Here is a 20,807-nt window from a genome sequence, read left to right as displayed (position 1 = left end):
TGATCCATTCCCTGGTATCCAGCCCTCACTTCTGGCAGTCAGAGGTTTAGGGACACCCAGAGCATGCGTCCCTGACCATCTTGGCTAATGGCTATCGATGGACCTATCCTCCAGGAATTGAACTAATTCTTTTTTTATCCCATTTATAGGTTTGGCCTTCACAACATCTCCTGGTAATGAGTTCCACAGGGTATGTTGTATGAAGAAATACTTCCTTATGTTTTTTTTTAAACCTGTTGCCTATTAATTTCATTGGGTGACCCCTGGTTCTTGTGTTATCTGAAGGGGTAAACAACCCTTCCTTATTCACTTTCTCCACACCATTCATGATTTTATAGACCTTTATTATATCCCCAACCTCCTTAGTAATCTTTTTTCTACGATGAACAGTTCCAGTCTTTTTAATCTCTGATCATATGGAAGCTGTTCCATATCCTAATTATTTGTGTTGCCCTCCTCTGTCCTTTTTCCAATTCTAATATATTTTTTTATTAGCTGGGACAACCAGAACTGCACACAGTATTGCAGGTGTGAGTGTACCATGAATTTATATTGTGGCATTATGGTATTCTATCTTATTATCTATCCCTTTCCTTATGGTACCTAATATTCTATTAGCTTTTTTGACTGCTGCTGCACATTTAGCAGATGTTTTCTGAGAACTATCCATGAAGATTCCAAGATCTCTTTTTGCGTGGTAATCAGTTGGGATTATGTTTACCTATATGAATTACTTTAGACTTATCAACATTGAATTTCATCTGCAATTTTGATGCCCCATCACCCAGTTTTGTTAGATCCCTTTGTAACTCTTCACAGTCAGCTTTTCACGTAATTATCTTGAGTAATTTTGCATTGTTTGCAAACTTTGCCACCTCACCCCTTTTTCCAGATCATTTATGAATATGTTGAATAGTACTGGTCCCAGTACAGATCCTTGGGGGACCCTGCTATTTATCTTACTCTACTGTGGAAACTGACCATTTATTCCTACTCTTTGTTTCCTATCTTTTAACTAGTTACTGATCCATGAGACGACCTTCTATCTTATCCTATGGCTGCTTACTTTGCTTAAGAGGTTTTTGTGGGGGACCTTGTCAAAAGATTTCTGAAAGTCCAAGCACATTATATCAACTGGATCATCCTGGTCCATATGCTTGTTGACCTCCTCAAAGAATTCCAATAGATTGGTGAGACATGATTTGCAAAAGCCGTGTTGACTGTTTCCCAACACAACATGTTCATCTTTGTGCCTGATAATTCTGTTCTTTAATATAGTTTTAACCAATTTGCGTGGTACTGAAGTTAGGCTTATTGACCTGTGTCATAAATATAAAGGGAAGGGTAAACCCCTTTGAAATCCCTCCTGGCCAGGGGAAAGCTCCTCTCACCTGTAAAGGGTTAAGAAGCTAAAGGTAACCTCGCTGGCACCTGACCAAAATGACCAATGAGGAGACAAGATACTTTCAAAAGCTGGGAGGAGGGAGAGAAACAAAGGGTCTGTGTGTCTGTCTATATGCTGGTCTTTACCGGGGATAGACCAGGAATGGAGTCTTAGAACTTTTAGTAAGTAATCTAGCTAGGTATGTGTTAGATTATGATTTCTTTAAATGGCTGAGAAAAGAATTGTGCTGAATAGAATAACTATTTCTGTCTATGTATCTTTTTTGTAAATTAAGGTTTTGCCTAGAGGGGTTCTCTATGTTTTTGAATCTAATTACCCTGTAAGATATCTACCATCCTGATTTTACAGGGGGGATTTCTTTATTTCTATTTACTTCTATTTTTTATTAAAAGTCTTCTTGTAAAAAACTGAATGCTTTTTCATTGTTCTCAGATCCAAGGGTTTGGGTCTGTGGTCACCTATGCAAATTGGTGAGGCTTTTTATCCAACATTTCCCTGGAAAGGGGGGGGGTGCAAGTGTTGGGAGGATTGTTCATTGTTCTTAAGATCCAAGGGTCTGGGTCTGTGGTCACCTATGCAAATTGGTGAGGCTTTTTATCCAACATTTCCCAGGAAGTGGGGTGCAAGGTTTTGGGAAGTATTTTGGGGGGAAGGACGCATCCAAACAGCTCTTCCCCAGTAACCAGTATTAGTTTGGTGGTGGTAGCGGCCAGGCCAAGGACAACGGGTGGAATATTTTGTACCTTGGGGAAGTTTTGACCTAAGCTGGTAAAGATAAGCTTAGGAGGTTTTTCATGCAGGTCCCCACATCTGTACCCTAGAGTTCAGAGTGGGGGAGGAACCTTGACAACCTGTAATTGCCAGGATCGCCTCTGGAGCCTTTTTTTCAATATCGGTGTTATATTAGCTATCCTCCAGTCATCTGGTACAGAGGCTGATTTAAGGGATAGTTTACAAACCAAAGTCAGTAGTTCTGCAGTTTCATATTTGAGTTCCTTCAGAACCCTTGGGTGAATGCCATCTGGTCCTGGTGACTTATTTATCAATTTGTTATCAAATTTATCAAAACCTCCTCTATTGATACTTCATTCTGGGACAGTTCCTCAGATTTGTCACCTAAAAGAATGGCTCAGGTGTGGAATCTCCTGCACGTCCTCTGCAGTGAAGACCAATGCAAAGAATTCATTTAGCTTTTCCACAATGATCTTATCTGACTTTAGTACTCCTTTAGCACCTCAATCATCTAGTGGCCCCTCTGACTGTTTGGCAGGCTTCCTGCTTCTGATATACTTAAAAATTTTGCTGTTAGATTTTGTGTCTTTTGCTAGTTGCTCTTCAAATTATTTTTTGGACGGTCTAATTATACTTTTACACTTGGTTGCAAGAGTTTATGCTCCTTTCTATATTCCTGAGTAGGATTTGATTTCCAGTTTTCAAAGAAAGATGAAAAGAAAAGTGTACACAAATGGGTGTGTACAAAGTAATTAGCGTATGTATTGTACCTTAGAAAGAAGAAGATTTATCATAAAAAGTATAAGATTAGATTTTTATAAGCTAGATTTTTAAAGGTATTAGGTGGGTAAATTCCAATAAAAAGCTGACCAAAGTTGACCACTTTGACACTGAATTAGTTGTTAGTGAAAAAAGAGAAGACAAAAACTGTTACAAGATATTCCCCATGTGTATTTATGAAAGGGAAAAAAGTTGCATGATATTATACTGGATTATTTGAGAAATTTTATGTGATCGTATAATTAAAGACTGGGAAGTGAGATCCCTCAGGTATGGTGGAACAGCTGCTTTCCGCTGCTCTGTCAGTGTAATTTGGCCATAAAAGTGCATGAACCTGCTCAGGGAGGGTCATCTCAATATGAAGGTGAGTCTCTGATGGCATAGTGCTGATGTAGGTGTTCTTATCCATTGCCACATGTAGTACCATGCCAATCCTTAGCTCTCTTTTTGTCCCCTTGTGGCCATTGCATTCCAGAAATAAGTTATAGCAGCCATCAGAATGCTGTAACACAATGCAAGAGGTACAGCCTTCTGAGAACAACCTGAGGATCAGGGAAGTGCAAAGGTGAGTCACCTTACATATCACTACCTCATAGGTACTCGATAGCCAATGACCTGGCCCAGGATTGTAATGGTTGTGCACGAGGGACAGAGTTAAGGTTATGCATATATGTGGTATGATATATCTAAGCAGAATTGTCTGCAAGGAGAATATTTTTTTCAGAGTTTTCCAGGAGATGTCAGCAAGTGTTCAAAAACAGATATGTACCCATTTGGTAGATAATATTCAGTATTCCTTAACTGATGTTTTTGGGAAGCCTGTTAAATGTTGCACCCTTTTGATTAAAAAAACAACAACCCCAAACTGGAATGGACTCTAGGTGAGCAGTAAAGACGATCAGTTTTTCAGTAATATTTTAAATGCATTGCAGAAAGAGAGCCGGATGTTAAAGTGTTTTGTTTATTTCATATGCAAATAATAAGTTGTGCTCCATAAAAATGGATAGGCCATCTTTGATGTTTATTGACAGATCTGCAGCAATGCATTCTTTATGAAATAGCATTGCATTGCTAATAAAGTGATCCCAACAGCCGAGCTTGTGCTGCTTAATTTGTTTGCATGGAGTGATATTATAATTCTGACACACTGAAAAATTGCCTCACAGAGACTCATATTGCATTTGTTGCTGAGTGCATCTTTGATATAACATTTGTTATTGCGGTGCTTGGGGTGTCTTCTGAGGAGTAATATTGTAAATGAAGCTGGGTGTATTATCCCCTTAATGTAGAATGGAGTTTTGCATCCAATTTTCAGTTTATATCAATTCTGCCTAGCCAGCTATTCACTGTAAGTGTTCTGTTCAGAAGTAAGGCCATCATATCAGTGCACAATCAGGAAAATCTCTAATTTTCTGCCGTTGGGAGCACTGATGCCTTTCCAAGTTTTCTCTTTGTCAAACCAGCCGCACTAACTATCTCCAGTAGTTATTACTGCCTTTTTTATAGCAGAAACATGACTCACCGTTTGTAATATAGGATCAGCTTGTCTTGCACATTGTTACTAAAATTATTCCTGAGTAGAGAGAGACTTAATTTCTTTTGTCCTGTATTTAACTTTAGATTTCATCCCCACATCAAATTATGCACTCAGGGACAAATTCTGATCCTTTTCACGCCAGTAGAAGTACAGGGAGACTTCAGTGGAGTTTCTCTGGATTTACACTGGCATAAATGAGAGCAGAATCTGATCCTTTATGGGCATTTGTGTTCTGAGCTGCCAGTAAAATGTAAAAAGATTGTACTATGATGTCCTATTAGACTAGGAGGCCGGAAGGACAGTTTGTATTGAACACAGACATTTTTCATAATTATGTTGCCTGCAGGGTTACCACCTGTCCTAATTTGATCTGATTAAGGTGAAATGCAAAACTGTCTTCATTTCACAGAGGGTGGAACAGTGCCAGGTTCCATCACAGAGAGCGATAGAATGTGAATATATATATAGAATGTGAATACATATATTGCTGGTGGGGAGGAGGAAGGGGTATATTAGAAATAGCTAACGGAGTAAGAATTCAGCAGCACAAAAAGAATGCAGGTCACTTGTAAACAAATGCTTCACTCTTGAAAGTTTGGAGGTGATCATCTGCCGTTAAGATCTCTTTAGAAAGGAGTAAACCATAGTCTTTTGTCCAAATATTTTTGAGCTTTTTTGTGCGACATTACTTATTCCATGGCTTATTAAAATTCTCTCTTGGTTGGATGGGTTTTTGTCCATGAGCGTTTGCGTTTAGAGTAGCATAGGCTCGTTTCATTTACAGTCTGAACCACTAATGTAGCAGTCTAAATATTTGTCTAAGCTCTCAGTGAAAGACTTATGTTGGACTCATAAATGTTGTACAGCTATAAAGGAATTGCATGTGCTTTATGCATTGTTTATATAGAGTGACATCATATCGGCCAAAAAAATCCAGATGTAACAAAAGAAAGCTTTGCTATTTCTGGGTCACTAAATCTTATTTGCCATTCTACTCTCCAACAGTAATTGTTTAAGTAATACTTTGTGTGTTTGTGTGTATTTGGTTTCTTCTTTCAGATTTTTGGTGAACATTGACTTTTACTCTCCTGGTTACAGTAAATGACCTTTTTTATATTCCATTTTAATTTCCTTTACAACAGGTTTTGTAATTAGAAGAGGTGGAAATCTGTGTTTGTTCTTTGGCACCTGGCCACAATTTTCTTGATGGCAGAATGGGTTATTCCACATTACATGGCCTGCATTGTAGCCTTATTTGATGCAATATAAAGTGCTCATGTGACAAGGGATTTCATTGCAACATGAATTGCTGAGACAGCGCTCTCTCTCTCTCATTATAGAAGGGAAGTTTTTAAGTCAAGTTTTAAGTGCAACAAAAAATGTTTCCACTCAAAATCTGATTCACTGGACCTGCGGTATTATAATATACTTCTATTATCAAGCCATCAGTGGAAAAACTACTGTGTGAATTTTGGTTTCATTTCTATTTTAAAATCCTTTTAGTGCCTTCTACATTGCACTTGTTTCATTCTGGCATTCAGAAATTACAGTCTTTTCAAGAGATGGCCTTCAATAACTGGAAATGAAATTCTTAGATGGTTATTTTTGCCCTGTGTAGACTTTTATTCAGCAATAGTTGGGTTTTCTCTGAGAAGACAATTTCCACTCTTATAAAGTCTTCACCACATGCTGAAAGCTCCTGACCTCTCTCTTGCTTTCTGAAAAGGACTGGATCATCATCAAAGGCCAGTGCCAGCATGAAGGTGGGAATTCAAAAGAACAGAGTTTGCTTTGGAGATTTTGACTACTTTCTGAATAAAAGATGAAAAAAACCTTTCATGAATTGAGCTGATTGAGCTAAAAACCTAGTATACCAACAGTGCAAAACTCCTTTCAACCCAGATTGCTGCGATGAGATTTCCACTCTAACAAAGTTTATGCAGGTGAAGCCAGTAGAGAGATTTTATTCCAGGGGAAAGAGCTTAGAACCATTCCATTGTATCTCAGTTAAAAAGTTAATATTGTGATGAGTTTTGCTCTTACTTTTTTTTTTTTTTTTGTATTGGTGGCGCCAAGATGTAAATACCTGTAAAAATAGGTTTTATAGCAATAGGTAACTATAAAAATCAGAACCGATTGTCGGGGACCGTGTCTGCAAAGTGTCTCTGTAAAATATGCAAAGAATGACATCCAGTTGGCACAAGTTTAGTAACTTTGTCGAGCTGTTGAGGGTCCCGGTTTAGTGTTCCATTGTTGATGGACAGTATGGACTCTGTTCTGACCTCTGATATGTAAGCACTATGCTCACTGACTTTATCAGGAACTGCATGGGTGTGCTTGAGGATAGAATTGGAACCTGGGAATTCAACATGAGTTGGTGCAGTCTGCTAAGTCTGCTCTGGAGTCTGGTCACTACGTGGTCTCATTCTACTGAGCAATATTGAGTTTGTTTGTTTTTTAGAAAATTTTAGATTTTGAGGAACTATTTGGATAGTTCACAGGCAGCAGTGCAGAGCATATCAACTACATTGCCAAAAATAGCATCCTGGCATTCTATAGTTCAGTGATTTAAGTGACGTTAAATCAATAATGTTTGTCCAGATCTGTTCTAAATATTTCCTTAAGCCCCCCCCAAAAAAAACCCTCCAACATAAACCAGTTATCTGGCCAGTTATCTTCTTTGTTTGTTGCAATGGGGAGAAGTAGTCTCCCTCAATGTGTTTTGGTGTTTTGTTTTGTTTTTTACTGCTACATGCAGCTGAGTTAAAAATTAATCCAGCCCCAAGCTGACTTTATCGGGGATACAATACAGTCTTTATAAATGACACCTTTTATTTGACAAGATTACATAGGAATTGATCCAGTGTAATACTTTCAATTGTTCTCAAAAATAAATAAATAGCATAGCTAGACTAATTGAATGTCACACAGGGTGTTACAGTGACTTGTAGTGGATACATGTATATTTTAATAAGCCTCTGATAATCAATATAGCTATTTAATTAGAACATTTCTGATTTCCTTAGGAAATGCAACTTAATAGAGGCGGTATTTAGTATGTGTACAAAATACACATTTGTTATGTACTTTTGCTGAATTGTCCTAGCACCCTGTCAGGGACTTTGGGTTTTGAATGCTGGTCATCAGGGCTCTTAAGCACTCGGCAGTTCCAACCTCCCACCCTCTTAACAGCTGCTAGAATAGCAGCTGAACTCTAACAGGAGGACTCCAGTCCTAGGATCTGATTGGTGGAACCCTGAGGGTCCTGATTTGTCCCCAGCCTCTATTTAACCCAAGCACAGGAAGAGGAAGTTGTCCATGTAACTGGGTTCTCCCTGCTCAGAATCACTTCTATTACTGATCTCCAAGTAACCTGACCAAGTATGAAACTGCAGAAAAACCTGAGAGTCTCTGGATTAAGTTTAGAAGCGTGAGCAACAAGGGTGATGTTGTGGTGGGAGTCTACTATAGACCACCGGACCAGGGGGATGAGGTGGACGAGGCTTTCTTCCGGCAACTCGCAGAAGCTACTAGATCGCAGGCCCTGGTTCTCATGGGCGACTTCAATCATCTTGATATCTGCTGGGAGAGCAATACAGCGGTGCACAGACAATCCAGGAAGTTTTTGGAAAGGGTAGGGGACAATTTCCTGGTGCAAGTGCTGGAGGAACCAACTAGGGGCGGAGCTCTTCTTGACCTGCTGCTCACAAACTGGGAAGAATTAGTAGGGGAAGCAAAAGTGGATGGGAACCTGGGAGGCAGTGACCATGAGATGGTCGAGTTCAGGATCCTGACACAAGGAAGAAAGGAAAGCAGCAGAATACGGACCCTGGACTTCAGAAAAGCAGACTTTGACTCCCTGAGGGAACTGATGGACAAGATCCCCTGGGAGAATAACATGAGGGGGAAAGGAGTCCAGGACAGCTGGCTGTATTTTAAAGAATCCTTATTGAGGTTACAGGGACAAACCATCCCTTTGTGTAGAAAGAATAGTAAATATGGCAGGCGACCAGCTTGGCTTAACAGTGAAATCCTTGCTGATCTTAAACACAAAAAAGAGGCTTACAAGAAGTGGAAGATTGGACAAATGACCAGGGATGAGTATATAAATATTGCTCGGGCATGTAGGAATGAAATCAGGAAGGCTAAATCACACCTGGAGTTGCAGCTAGCGAGGGATGTTAAGAGTAACAAGAAGGGTTTCTTCAGATATGTTGGCAATAAGAAGAAAGTCAAGGAAAGTGTGGGCCCCTTACTGACTGAGGGAGGCAACCTAGTGACAGAGGATGTGGAAAAAGCTAATGTACTCAATGCTTTTTTTGCCTCTGTCTTGACAAACAAGGTCAGCTCCCAGACTACTGCACAGCATGGGGAGGAGGTGGCCAGCCCTCTGTGGAGAAAGAAGTGGTTCGGGACTATTTAGAAAAACTGGACGTGCACAAGTCCATGGGGCCGGATGCGTTGCATCCGAGAGTGCTAAAAGAATTGGCGGATGTGATTGCAGAGCCATTGGCCATTATCTTTGAAAAGTCATGGCGATTGGGGGAAGTCCCGGAAGACTGGAAAAAGGCTAATGTAGTGCCAATCTTTAAAAAAGGGAAGAAGGAGGATCCTGGGAACTACAGGCCGGTCAGCCTCACCTCAGTCCCCAGAAAAATCATGGAGCATGTCCTCAAGGAATCAATTCTGAAGCACTTAGAGGAGAGGAAAGTGATCAGGAACAGCATGGATTCACCAAGGGCAAGTCATGCCTGACTAATTTAATTGCCTTCTATGATGAGATAACTGGTTCTATGGATGAAGGGAAAGCAGTGGACGTGTTATTCCTCAACTTTAGCAAAGCTTTTGACACGGTCTCCCACAGTATTCTTGTCAGCAAGTTAAAGAAGTATGGGCTGGATGGTTGCACTACAAAGTGGGTAGAAAGTTGGCTAGATTGTCGGGCTCAATGGGTAGTGATCAATGGCTCCATGTCTAGTTGGCAGCCAGTATCTAGTGGAGTGCCCCAAGGGTCGGTCCTGGGGCCGGTTTTGTTCAATATCTTCATTAATGATCTGGAGGATGGTGTGGATTGCACCCTCAGCAAGTTTGCAGATGACACTAAACTGGGAGGAGTGGTGGATATGCTGGAGGATAGGGATAGGATACAGAGGGACCTAGACAAATTGGAGGATTGGGCCAAGGGAAATCTGATGAGGTTCAACAGGGACAAGTGCAGAGTCCTGCACTTAGGATGGAAGAATCCAATGCACCGCCACAGACTAGGGGCCGAATGGCTAGGCAGCAGTTCTGCAGAGAAGGACCTAGAGGTGACAGTGGACGAGAAGCTGGATATGAGTCAACAGTGTGCCCTTTTTGCCAAGAAGGCCAATGGCATTTTGGGGTGTATAAGTAGGGGCATTGCCAGCAGATCGAGGGATGTGATTGTTCCCCTCTATTCGACATTGGTGAGGCCTCATCTGGAGTACTGTGTCCAGTTTTGGGCTCCACACTACAAGAAGGATGTGGAGAAATTGGAGAGAGTCCAGTGAAGGGCAACAAAAACAATTAGGGGTCTGGAACACGTGACTTATGAGGAGAGGCTCAGGGAACTGGGATTGTTTAGTCTATGGAAGAGAAGAATGAGGGGGGATTTGATAGCTGCTTTTAACTACCTGAAAAGTGGATCCAAAGAGGATGGATCTAGACTATTCTCAGTGATAGCAGATGACAGGACAAGGAGTAATGGTCTCAAGTTGCAGTGGGGGAGATTTAGGTTGGATATTAGGAAAAACTTTTTCACTAGGAGGGTGGTGAAACACTGGAATGCATTACCTAGGGAGGTGGTGGAATCCCCTTCCTTAGAAGTTTTGAAGGTCAGGCTTGACAAAGCCCTGGCTGGGATGATTTAGTTGGGATTGGTCCTGCTCTGGGCAGGGGCTTGGACTAGATGACCTCCAGAGGTCCCTTCCAACTCTGTTATTCTATGATTCTATGACCCTGCCTCCCTCCTGACACCTGACTTTCAGTTTGCCCTCTGGGCTGTCTCAGATTCTGACATCCTGGCTATCTGACCAGCCTGACTCCTGCTCTGACCACTAGGTCAGACTGCCCATGTCTCAGTTGTGACACACCCTTACTTTACGGGTAACTGGATATTCTGGAAATAGCTCCATGTCTTGTCCACCATGCCTCCTGCCTCTCTTCCTTCAAGTTCCCGTCCAAAACCCACTTTTTTCAAAAGCCTGTTATGAAACCTAGTCTTTCTTCAAGAAGTAATTAAAAGAAATATAAGCATACAATCCCCCCCTCAACACACACAAAGAAAATATCTCCAAACCACTGTTGCCCAGTTTTTCATGTCAAGAGCCACCATTAGGAGGGGAGGGGCAGTTTAAAGTTGCCATTTCCCCCTTCCTGTCCTCTCTTCAGTTTCAAGTTGTAAAGAAAACTGAATTGGGTGTCTAAAACTGGCTCCCAAATCAGCTCTCACGCTAAACACTGACGACATAGCTGCTCTGCTGTATTTTCAGAGAATCAGCTGGGCCTGGAGAAGGTGAATGGTGGCTTCCTTTTTTGAGTCCTGCCTTTAGTGTCCCCATCCCTCCGAAACACACCCATCAAACTTTCCCAGCTGATCCCCTAAGAAATGCCTCTCCTCAGCCCCATTGCCTGAAAGAAACACCTGTTCTTTTCCCCCTGAGAGCCCCCAGCCTGGTCTCCCTCCAGTCAGCCCCCATGTACTCAGCCCATCTCTCCCTCCGCAAATCTCTAGTGTTCCTAGGCACATCCACCAACCACCAAATATTTCCCTCCTTTCCCTCTGACTCCTTAATGGCACTGCTTCCCCTCAAAAATTCCTTCCTTTCTGACCTGCTCTCCCTAACTTGCCCACTGCCCCAAGTCAAATAATGAGCCTCCATGGCCTCTTCAAATCAGCTCCCTGCTGTTCCCTACTTCTTTTTGTGGGACTTGAGCTGCTGCTGTCCCTTTTCCTAGTGCTCTGTGCTATGGAAGACCCAGCTCTTCCTGCAGCAATTGCTGGGGTGCTTGTTTGGTTTCCCTCCCCATCTTGTGAAGACTGTGGCTCCAGCCCTTACTACCTGCTCCATTTGAGAGGGTACTATGTCTTCACTCCTCCTCTTCTAAAGAAAGCTGTCAGGGAACAAACTTTTCAATAAGCAATCACATGCACTTTTTCCTCTTAAAATGGTCCCTCTCCAGGGCCTAAGTTAAAGGGCCTGAGGACCACAAATGGACCCTGGGCTACAGGTTGGGCTCTAAATAAATGTTGTGGAACTAACAAGGCATGCTTCTCAGTCACTTTGCTTTTTGCTGCATCTCTGATGACAGATTTCATTGGTGCATTGTCTGTTTAGAACCCAATCTTGCAATCAGATTTGCAGTGTTGCCAGCTCTCATCAGTCATGGTATATAGTGTTTTTCTTACAGCCTCAGCTGCTAGATTTAGTAGACTGCACGAGAATCTGAGCTTTCATTTAAAATAAAGCCAGTTTCTAACCCTCATGGTTCCTGATAAAAGTGTGAAAATGTGAAGCAAGTGCACCCTAACAGCTCAGAAACCAGAAGACAAACCAAAAGAACCCTATTTTTAAAAAAATTCCATGATTTTTAAGCCCATCTTATGAGGATATTTTTTGCCTTAATGCGTGATTTTTTTAACATTTGTGGTTCAACAATACTGGATCTTCATGGATGATTCTTACGCCTACATGGAAATCTACTGACTTCAAGAGCTTATGCAGATTGCAGGCTTGAGGCCTTAGATTGTAAATTGTTTGTGGCTGGAATTTTGGTCAGTTTATTTACCTTAAAGAGACGTATTATATAAATATTATCTATAAGTACAGGATGAGTCTATGAATTCAAGCAGTTTGAAGTCTGGCTACATTATGATATTGCATTACATAAGCAGCATTTGAAACAGGGGTGGGTAAACTTTTTGGCACGAGGGCCACATCGGGGTTGCAAAACTGTATGGAGGGCTGGGTACAGAAGTTTGTGCCTCCCCAAACAGCCTGGGCCCCACCCTATCCACCCCCTCCCACTTCCTGCCCCCCTCAGAACTTCTGACCCATCCAAACCCCCTGCTCCTTGTCCCCTGACTTCTCCCTCCTGGACCCCCCTGCCTGTAACCGCCCCCCCGGGACCCCATCCCCTATCCAATCCCCTCTTCTCCCTGTCCCCTGACTGCCCCGACCCCTATCCACACCCTTGCCCCCTGACAGGCCCCTGGGACCCCCCCATCCAACTCCGCCCTGCTCCCCGTCCCCTGACCGCCCCCACCAGAATCTCCACCCCATCCAACCGCCCCCTGCTCCCTGTCCCCTGACTGCCCCCCGAGGCCCCCTGCCCCTTATCCAACCCCCATGCCCCCGCTCTCCGCCCCCTTACCGTGCCACTCAAAGCAGCAGGAGCTTGCAGCCTCGCCGCCCAGCAGGAGCCAACTTCCTGCTGCCTGGCAGGAGTGGCAGGCAGGAGTGCTAGCTGGGCAGTGAGATGAAGCTGTGGGGGAGGGGGGACAGCAGGGGAGGAGCCGGGGGCTAGCCTCCCCGGCCAGGAGCTCAGGGGCTGGGCAGGACAGTCCCGCAGGCCAGATGTCACCCATGGGCCATAGTTTGCCCACCTCTGATTTAAAAAGTGATATTCAAGATTTTCCAAATGAAAACTATTGTTTATTAAGATTTGAAAACTATTATAATGACCTTCTTTGTGTGGGCTTTCTGCAAATAAATTTTTAGACCTCTCAGCATAGGCAATATTTTAAAGATAGGCTTTTACTCTTAATGACTACATATTACATGTCAATTACCTGTCACTAGATAGTCTTCATCACTCCTGTTTCTGTTTTCATAAAGTATGATATTTATTCCATAAAATGGGCTTTCCAATTTCCCTAACTTCCCCTTTGTTCATATTAGTACAAATATTGTGACTGAGAAAAGCTCTGTTGAAACATCAAAGATTTAATTAACACCAGTACAATGAAGTCACTAAATCCTTTGACATCACTGTCTGCTTCCATAAGAGTGATTACCGTATCACAGACTCAGGCTTCTTCTTCACTGGAAATGACACGAGCAGGATAAAGGTCTTATTTTGTATCAGTATTCTAATTAGTTGAATAGTTTGGAAGAGAACTAGGAAAATGACATGACAAATGAATGGACATTTATTATAGCTTCATGTTATCCTTCTTTTCCAGACATTTATAATTCCTCTCTCCCCCCCTCCCCCCAGTCACATTTTTCATGTTTGTACTCAGCCCAAATATGATTTATTTTTATTTAGAACATTAGAAAACAATCCATTCCACTGTTAGTTACCAAGCATAAAATTGTTTTGGGCAATTTTAATACATTTAGAACATTGTATATTTGCAAGCTTGTTATGTAGAGACCTGGAATCTTAAAACTTTACCTGCCCTGTGTGAGATAGCTTTGCTCTGTGGGAAGAATTCCTTTGAATAACATTGATTTCCTATATTCTCTTCCTGCTAGGGAAGTTGGAATTTTAAGGCTCCAGGACTTGAGCCCTCAAAGAAAATCATGTGCTTTCTAAAGTTCAAAAATGTTGGTTCAGAAATAAACTATAAGCAAGTGCAAATAATATTTGCTGTGCATAAGGGTTCAATCCTGCAAGATGCCAAGTGCTCTTGGCTATTCATCTGTTTAAAGTTAAGTGTATGTTTCAATTATGTGCACTGCATTAATGTGGTGCTTTGCTATTAATATTTTAAATAATATTTATATTTATGGATACTCAGTTACTCTTTAAGTAGTGGATAATCATTTAAAAACTAATTTAATTTATATTTTTGCCAGCTTATGTAATATCTAAGTTAAAAGAGTTGATTTGAATTTTCCACTGCTGTTTACAAGGGGGTTATATGAAGCAATAATTTTAAATAAGAATAAAAAACAGAGGCTAATTCTGTCAACTTGTCAGAGAAAAGGTAAAGATATGGGCAATTAAATTGGTAATAGTTGGAATCATGGTTTAATAGCAAATGTAACTGAAACTGTGTATTGTTCGCAGCAATGCAAATCAGAGGATTCATGATGCTTGTCATTTAAATTGGATTTTTTTAAATTTTGCTTGTTTGGTCTTCTCTTGGAGATATCTCCTCTTATGTGATCTAAATGAAAGTATTTTTATAAAGTGAATGCCGCAATGAAGTGAGATGGCAGTTCTGACAGTGTAAATTCCTGTATCTTAAAATGTACCTTTCACTCACAAATTACCCACATATTAGTTTGAATGAAATAATGACATGAAGCGAGAATGAAGTAACTTTGAAAATTACTGAAACAAATAAATTGGGATGAACATTGCAATAGAAACAAAGAATTATTTTTAGTCAATTTTTAAAAAGATGCATTGAGGTCATCTGTTCAGATGCTGGTTTTCTGCTCACTCAAATGTTGGTCCTGATTCTTCATGCTATCACACCAGGTTTATGACAGTGTAACTCCTTTGAAGTCAACATAGTCACCACAGAGTAAAAATGGCATAACAGAATAGAGAATTAGGCCAACTGTGTACTCATTGGATCCTATTCTGCTTCAGCAGTAGGCAAAAACCTGCAAGGTCATGGCAGCAAAACGAAGTATATGGAGGCCTCCATCATATAGACCTGAATTTAGTGGAAGAAGGAACTAGTAAACATTTTCAGTGTTGTTTTACCAGCCTGCAGATGAAATCACCCCAGTGTTTTGGCTTCTGATGAAAGGCATTTGTTCAGTGCTTTTGTCTTACTTCCTTTGATCACACTAGGTTTTTATATTTTTTGTGTATGTGTGTGGTCATTTCATCTATGTCTGTGGTTCATTTTTCAAGTCATAGTTAAGTGAGAAGGAAGAGGGGGAGAATAGAAAGTTACTGTAATTGATGAGGCTACAGTGCATTAGGGATTCTGTACTACAGAGGGCAGAAAAAATAATCCTCAAAGCATTCCACACAAAATAGCAGAAATCTGCAAAGTGCAGATTATTTATGCCATGTGCTACTGCCAGGAGCACATCAGAGAGCTAGAAATAATATTGATTTTCCCCCTAAGCTTTGGTGTTCCTGGTTTGCCAGTGAACCCCATGGATACCACACTTGCACTGTGATAATTGATGAGAAATTAAAAGGAAAATGTTTGAAGACTCTTATGGTTTTAATGCTCTTCAGTAGAATATATTTTTCAAAAACCCTTTCCTTTTGGTTTACAGTCTGGTTACAGTCTTCTTTACAAGTCATAGTGCAAAAACTAATCATCCCCAAAAGTTTCTTCAAAACTATTGGACATTATATAGAAAGGGGCCACAGTACTGGAGCATGCTTTACTAATGCCCACTTAAAGAAAACAAGCAATTGAAGTGGACATTTGAAATAAAATGAAGACACCCGGAAACATCCCAAGAGAACAAAATAGCTGTTTTTGAACTTGTTCTTTTTATTGTGTGCCATGTTACTTCCTTATTTCCATTTTTCTAAAATAAAACTCCATTTGATTTGTTCACACAAGCAACATGAAGTTCTGATACATTGAAAGGACTTTTCACCAAGAAGTAGCTGTATTTGAATACAAAGATTTTCAATACAGTTGTCATTTCTGAACTGCTGGCCACCATCTTGCTAAACAGTGACATTCAATTATCAGTGAAAGATAATTAGTATATTAAGGAGTAAGAAGCTAAATGAAGTCGATACAGACAGAGTATGGGGAAAACAGAGAGAGAGATGTCAAAGATAATGCTGGAGTTGCAAGCCCAGCAAATGGGAAGGATAAAATGAAAATGAAAGGGTTATAAACACAGTTGAATTAAAATTCCCCTTTAAATTCAGTCAAGGTCATTTGTAGCACTGTTGGGGGAATAACTGATTTTTCAGTTTGCTGGCTGTTTTGAAAAATGGGCAAAAAAATAGTTTTGGGTCAACCCCAAGTGATTTTTTTGAAATTTTGGTGACCCTAAAAGTTGGGTAGAACAATTCATTTTGGATTGAATGAAACGTTTTGCTCAACCTGAAACGTTTTGTATTGATTTCAAAATTTTGTTTTCAAAACATAACATTTAAACACTTTGTTCAGAAAATGACAACAAATCGTTGTGACTTCTATAAAAAGGCCTTTTTTAAACTGAAACAATTTGGCAAATTTGACATGAATTAATGAAATGTTTTGGGCCGCCCAAATCTTCATTTTCTGCTGAAAAATGTTTTGGCGGATAATTTTTGCCCAGCTGTAGTTGTACGTGCACAAACCTATATGTGTATGGGGAAGAGGTGGACAAGGAAGAGGGTTTAAGGTATGAATTATTTTTAATAAAGGGGAAGAAACAATAGGACTTAACAAGAAATTTGAGACGAGTGAAGAATTATGATTGTTGCTATATGTTACAAGTGCTGCTGGATGTTTGTTGCTATGAAGCTCCAGTACTGACAGAGATCCTGAAAACCATCTTCAGCATTATCGGTAGCCCACTAATGCTAGTCGGTGAGGATGAGATTGTAACTCTTGGTAGCTGCACTGGCACTGGGGCAGGCACAAAAAATTTTAATTCCTCCCTTGCCATGGGAGAGGAGTAAATTTCTTAACCCCTTTCCACGGAGCAGCTTCCTTCCCCCTCCCTCTCAGGAATCAGGGCCTGCGGTAAACTAGTCTCCAGGCAACCTAATAAGCACAGCTGGCCTGCAGCAGGCTGCCTGATTAGCCATTTCACCTGATTGGCTGGAAAGGCCAGGAGACTGGCTCTTAAGCCAGCAGCAGCAGCAGCTGCTTGCAGGCTGTTCAGCACTCATATTAGCCACTGTGACTAGTCCAGTGTTGCCTTGTTCCTGATGCTTCTGCCTTGCCCAAGCCCTATCGCTGCCTGAGCCCCCATTTTGCCTGTTACTCTGCTTGCTCCAGGTGATTCTGGCTCTGACGCTTGGCTCTGCATTCTGGTTCCTGCCTCCGGCTTTGTCTCTGGGACCCAGTTCCTGACGTCCAGTTTGACTGTTACCTCTGGCTTCTGACTGTTCCCTCTGGCTCTCACCCTGGTTTCTGACACCCACTCAACCCACTTGGCCTGTCTATCCACCTCCCAGTCACCTGACACCCCTCACTTATGTGTCCAGTCAGATACCCTGGTTGTGAGCAGGGGAGCATTGCTGCTCTCTGATCTTTCTTGTCCAGATTCTGGACTTCAGAACCCTACAACAAGGAGTATCAGGGGAGTGACCTCTGTTCTCCCCACTGTGGATGGAGTCACAGTCTGAGCAAGAGAGTGGGGGTGAGGTGAGAGCTTATTCCTTTTTCCCTGTGCTAATGTGTAAGGGCTGTGACAATCTAGCTCTAATCAAAAGCCTGGTAAACCTCTCTTTTTCTTGTATTTGGTTTGTGTTTTACTCCAAGGAGTGATAGTTACATGTGCTAAGTGGATTATACTGGAGACAGCCAAAAAGTATAGTGGTATCTGAGGCCTGCATAATCTGTGAAATCCTGCAGGGACTCAAGGAAAGCTTGTGTTATGCTTAGAAATGGGCCCAGGCCATTATTTGGATCTGAATTGAGTTGTGTTCAGTTCCAGGCTTTTGATGAGAATCCCTCTAATTACAATATGTTGACTCCTACACTTAGGGGCTGGCAGTATTTTCATCTCTCTCTCTTTCCTGTTTGTAGCCCTTTAGGAAAAGCGCTAAGATATACAGAACATGACCTTTCAAAGCATTCCTGTGTGTTCTGAAACGTGGTAGGATTCGTTTGGTAGCTGGTTTTCAGTGTTCAGATGCCTATAGAACTGTAGCTTATCTTTCTAATTTGTTTCATGTAATCTTTTTTTGTCTAATGTGATCTGTATATCCAGTCCTCGCTGCATCTACGCATGGTATACTGCGGCCCAAAAATACGAACAGTGAATTCTAAAATGCATTTTTTTGTTTCTTTCCAACAGCTGGCTGTCCAGACTCCTTGATTAAAGAGCTTCATCACTTCCGAATTCTGGGAGAAGAACAGGTGAGTTAACATCTCAAAGGCAGCATCATAGTGTCATGAAAGATAGATGCTAATGAGACAGTTTCTTTTCTCTCCAGGGAAGCAGAGTATGTCTCATGGCCCCCCAGTGCCTTGAAATGGGGAAGAAAAACACACAGGAGATGTGTGTGAGAATATTTTTTTTAATCTATCCATCAGCCTTGACAGGTTATTAATTGGTACATCTGCTATCTGCCACAGCTTTTCAACTCAGGATTCCAGCAGTAAACAGTCTCTGTAAAGTGGCAGATAGGCAAACAAGAAAATACAAGGATGAAGTCTACCTAAGGGATTGATATTTAAAGCTATCTTTGATATTATCTATATCTTTTTCTGGTCCAGAACTTTTCTTTATTTTTAAAAGCCTATTATTCAAAACTATAACAACATTTTGAATGTGTATAGCATTTTCTATATGAGACCCTCAAAGCACCTCATAAATATTAAACAAACTAAGCCTCACAACACCCAGGGGGCTGCGTTTCATGGCGGGGGAGCTGATCACCTTATCAGCTCCCGCGCTGCAAAGCACAGCCCCTGCTGGCACCACTCCATGCATGCCCAAGACTTGCAGTTTGGTGGGGGCAATGTGGCCACCTTCCCCCAAACTACATTAATTTTTAAAAGCGGAGGGCATGGTCCCCCAACCTCCCTAGTTCCAACGCCCCTGGCTGGATCCCAGTCAGACCTTTTCGGGAAGCCACAGTGAAGTGAAGAGGGACTGTAAGCCTACGCTTTCAGTCTGGATGGTGAGAGACATGGGTCTGCACCCGAGAGAGGTGACAGCTAGGAACTGGAAACCGTAAGATGTTGCCCTACAGGAAGACTGGTGTGTGTGTGGAGGGGATTGGGGGGTGGGATGCAGTTAACCCTGAAACTGTGACACACCTAAGTACAGAGATTACTGTAGTTATGTTATCTACCCACAAAAGCAAAATTGTAACAAGTCTAATGATGACTTTTGTAACACTGCCTGGAACTAGTGTGCACGTTTAAAATTAACAGTTGGGAAGCAACTAATGAGAGAAAGTCTTTGGTCTGAAAAAAAAATGAAGAAAATGAAAATACATCTAAATTAGGAAAACAGGTTCTACAAAAGCCAAGGGGAAGAAAGGAAGGACTCAGGGAATTTTCTTACCCACATGACCAGACAGCACATATTTTACTTTTTTCAGTCTTTAAAAATGTGTCTGTCATATGCTGTATTCATGTGTACAATAGAAAACCATACTGCTTCCAACTTGCCCATTGGGACTAACAGTTTCTACCCATCTTAACCCCTTACATCCTTTTCAACCCATCCCCCTCTTAAAAGCCTAAGGAGGTGTTGTAGCAACCAGGCAAGGTACTAACGAACTTCAACAGGACTTTATTTTTAAAGTGGAAACCTCTTTACCAAGCTGCTATTACACCCTCGGTAGCTCTCACTCCGTCTCCTCAATTTCCACCCTCCCCCTTCCTGTTTCCTGTCCCAACAGCCAGTGCTCCCAGTTCTAATAATTACAAGCAGCATCTAAACACCACATTCCCTCCTCTCTTAAGAAACTCTTCCAATTAAAGTAAACATTAATATGAAACAAGACACTATACTGTTCGCAGAAATATTACACTGAAAACTCTGTAGATAATACATAACATAGTCTCTAGTCCAGACAGGTGGTCATCGCTCAAGCCCCAGTTCCAGTGCAATGTCTTGTTGTGTTGATACTACGGTGAAGTCATCCAGTGCAGACTGGGTGTTGCCATAATCTCTTCTTGGTGCATAGACAGGTGCAAGATAAGAAGCATTCCATACCTGCCCATCAGAAAGTCGATCGGTGTAAGGTCCCTTCTTCTCTATGATTTTAAGAGGAGCTGTGAATTTATGGTTTTCATATTCTAATGAAGGAACCACATTCAAACTTTGGTTCCTTAGCACCCCGTCGCTTGTCTGTGAAAGACTTATACTTTGCTTGGTTCTGTTCAACTGTTTTTCTCACATCATCCTCGATTGGGGCATCAGGTCGTGCCTTTAACAGTCCAGCAATGTTCAGTTTAGTATTCATCTGTTTCCCATGCAGTAACTCTGTGGGCGATCTTTTCATTGTTGCATGTCGTGTAGTCTGGTATGCTTGCAAGAAATCAGTAGTGAAGGTTCTCCACAATCGCCCTTCCAGTTTAGCTGTTTGCAAACTCTCTTTCAAACTTCTGTTAAACCATTTGATTTCCCCATTGGCTTGAGGGTAATATAGGGATGACCTTCTGTGTAAAATGTTCCTCTCTGCTAGAAAAGTTTCAAACTCCAGGGAAGTAAATTGACTACCATTATCTGAAACCAGTTCTTTGGGGTTACCTTCCCCACTAAAAACTGAAGA

At 41.5% G+C, this 20,807-nt stretch overlaps 1 protein-coding gene across 2 annotated transcripts in view; it reads left to right on the top strand.

Annotated features, from left to right (window-relative positions):
- PRKN (parkin RBR E3 ubiquitin protein ligase) overlaps nucleotides 1-20,807 on the top strand; it is a 1,259,306-nt gene that overhangs the window by 1,038,792 nt on the left and 199,707 nt on the right. For both annotated transcript variants that reach the window (XM_073337855.1, XM_073337854.1), the window contains one exon: nucleotides 18,374-18,435. In XM_073337855.1, coding sequence (XP_073193956.1) covers nucleotides 18,374-18,435 — 62 coding nt within the window. The remainder of the gene's footprint in view (nucleotides 1-18,373; nucleotides 18,436-20,807) is intronic.

The sequence above is a fragment of the Lepidochelys kempii genome, chromosome 3, assembly GCF_965140285.1.
Source record: "Lepidochelys kempii isolate rLepKem1 chromosome 3, rLepKem1.hap1, whole genome shotgun sequence".
Lineage (NCBI taxonomy): Eukaryota > Metazoa > Chordata > Testudines > Cheloniidae > Lepidochelys > Lepidochelys kempii.
The sequence above is the reverse complement of the archived record's forward strand: the minus strand, read 5'-3'. Positions and strand labels throughout refer to the sequence as shown.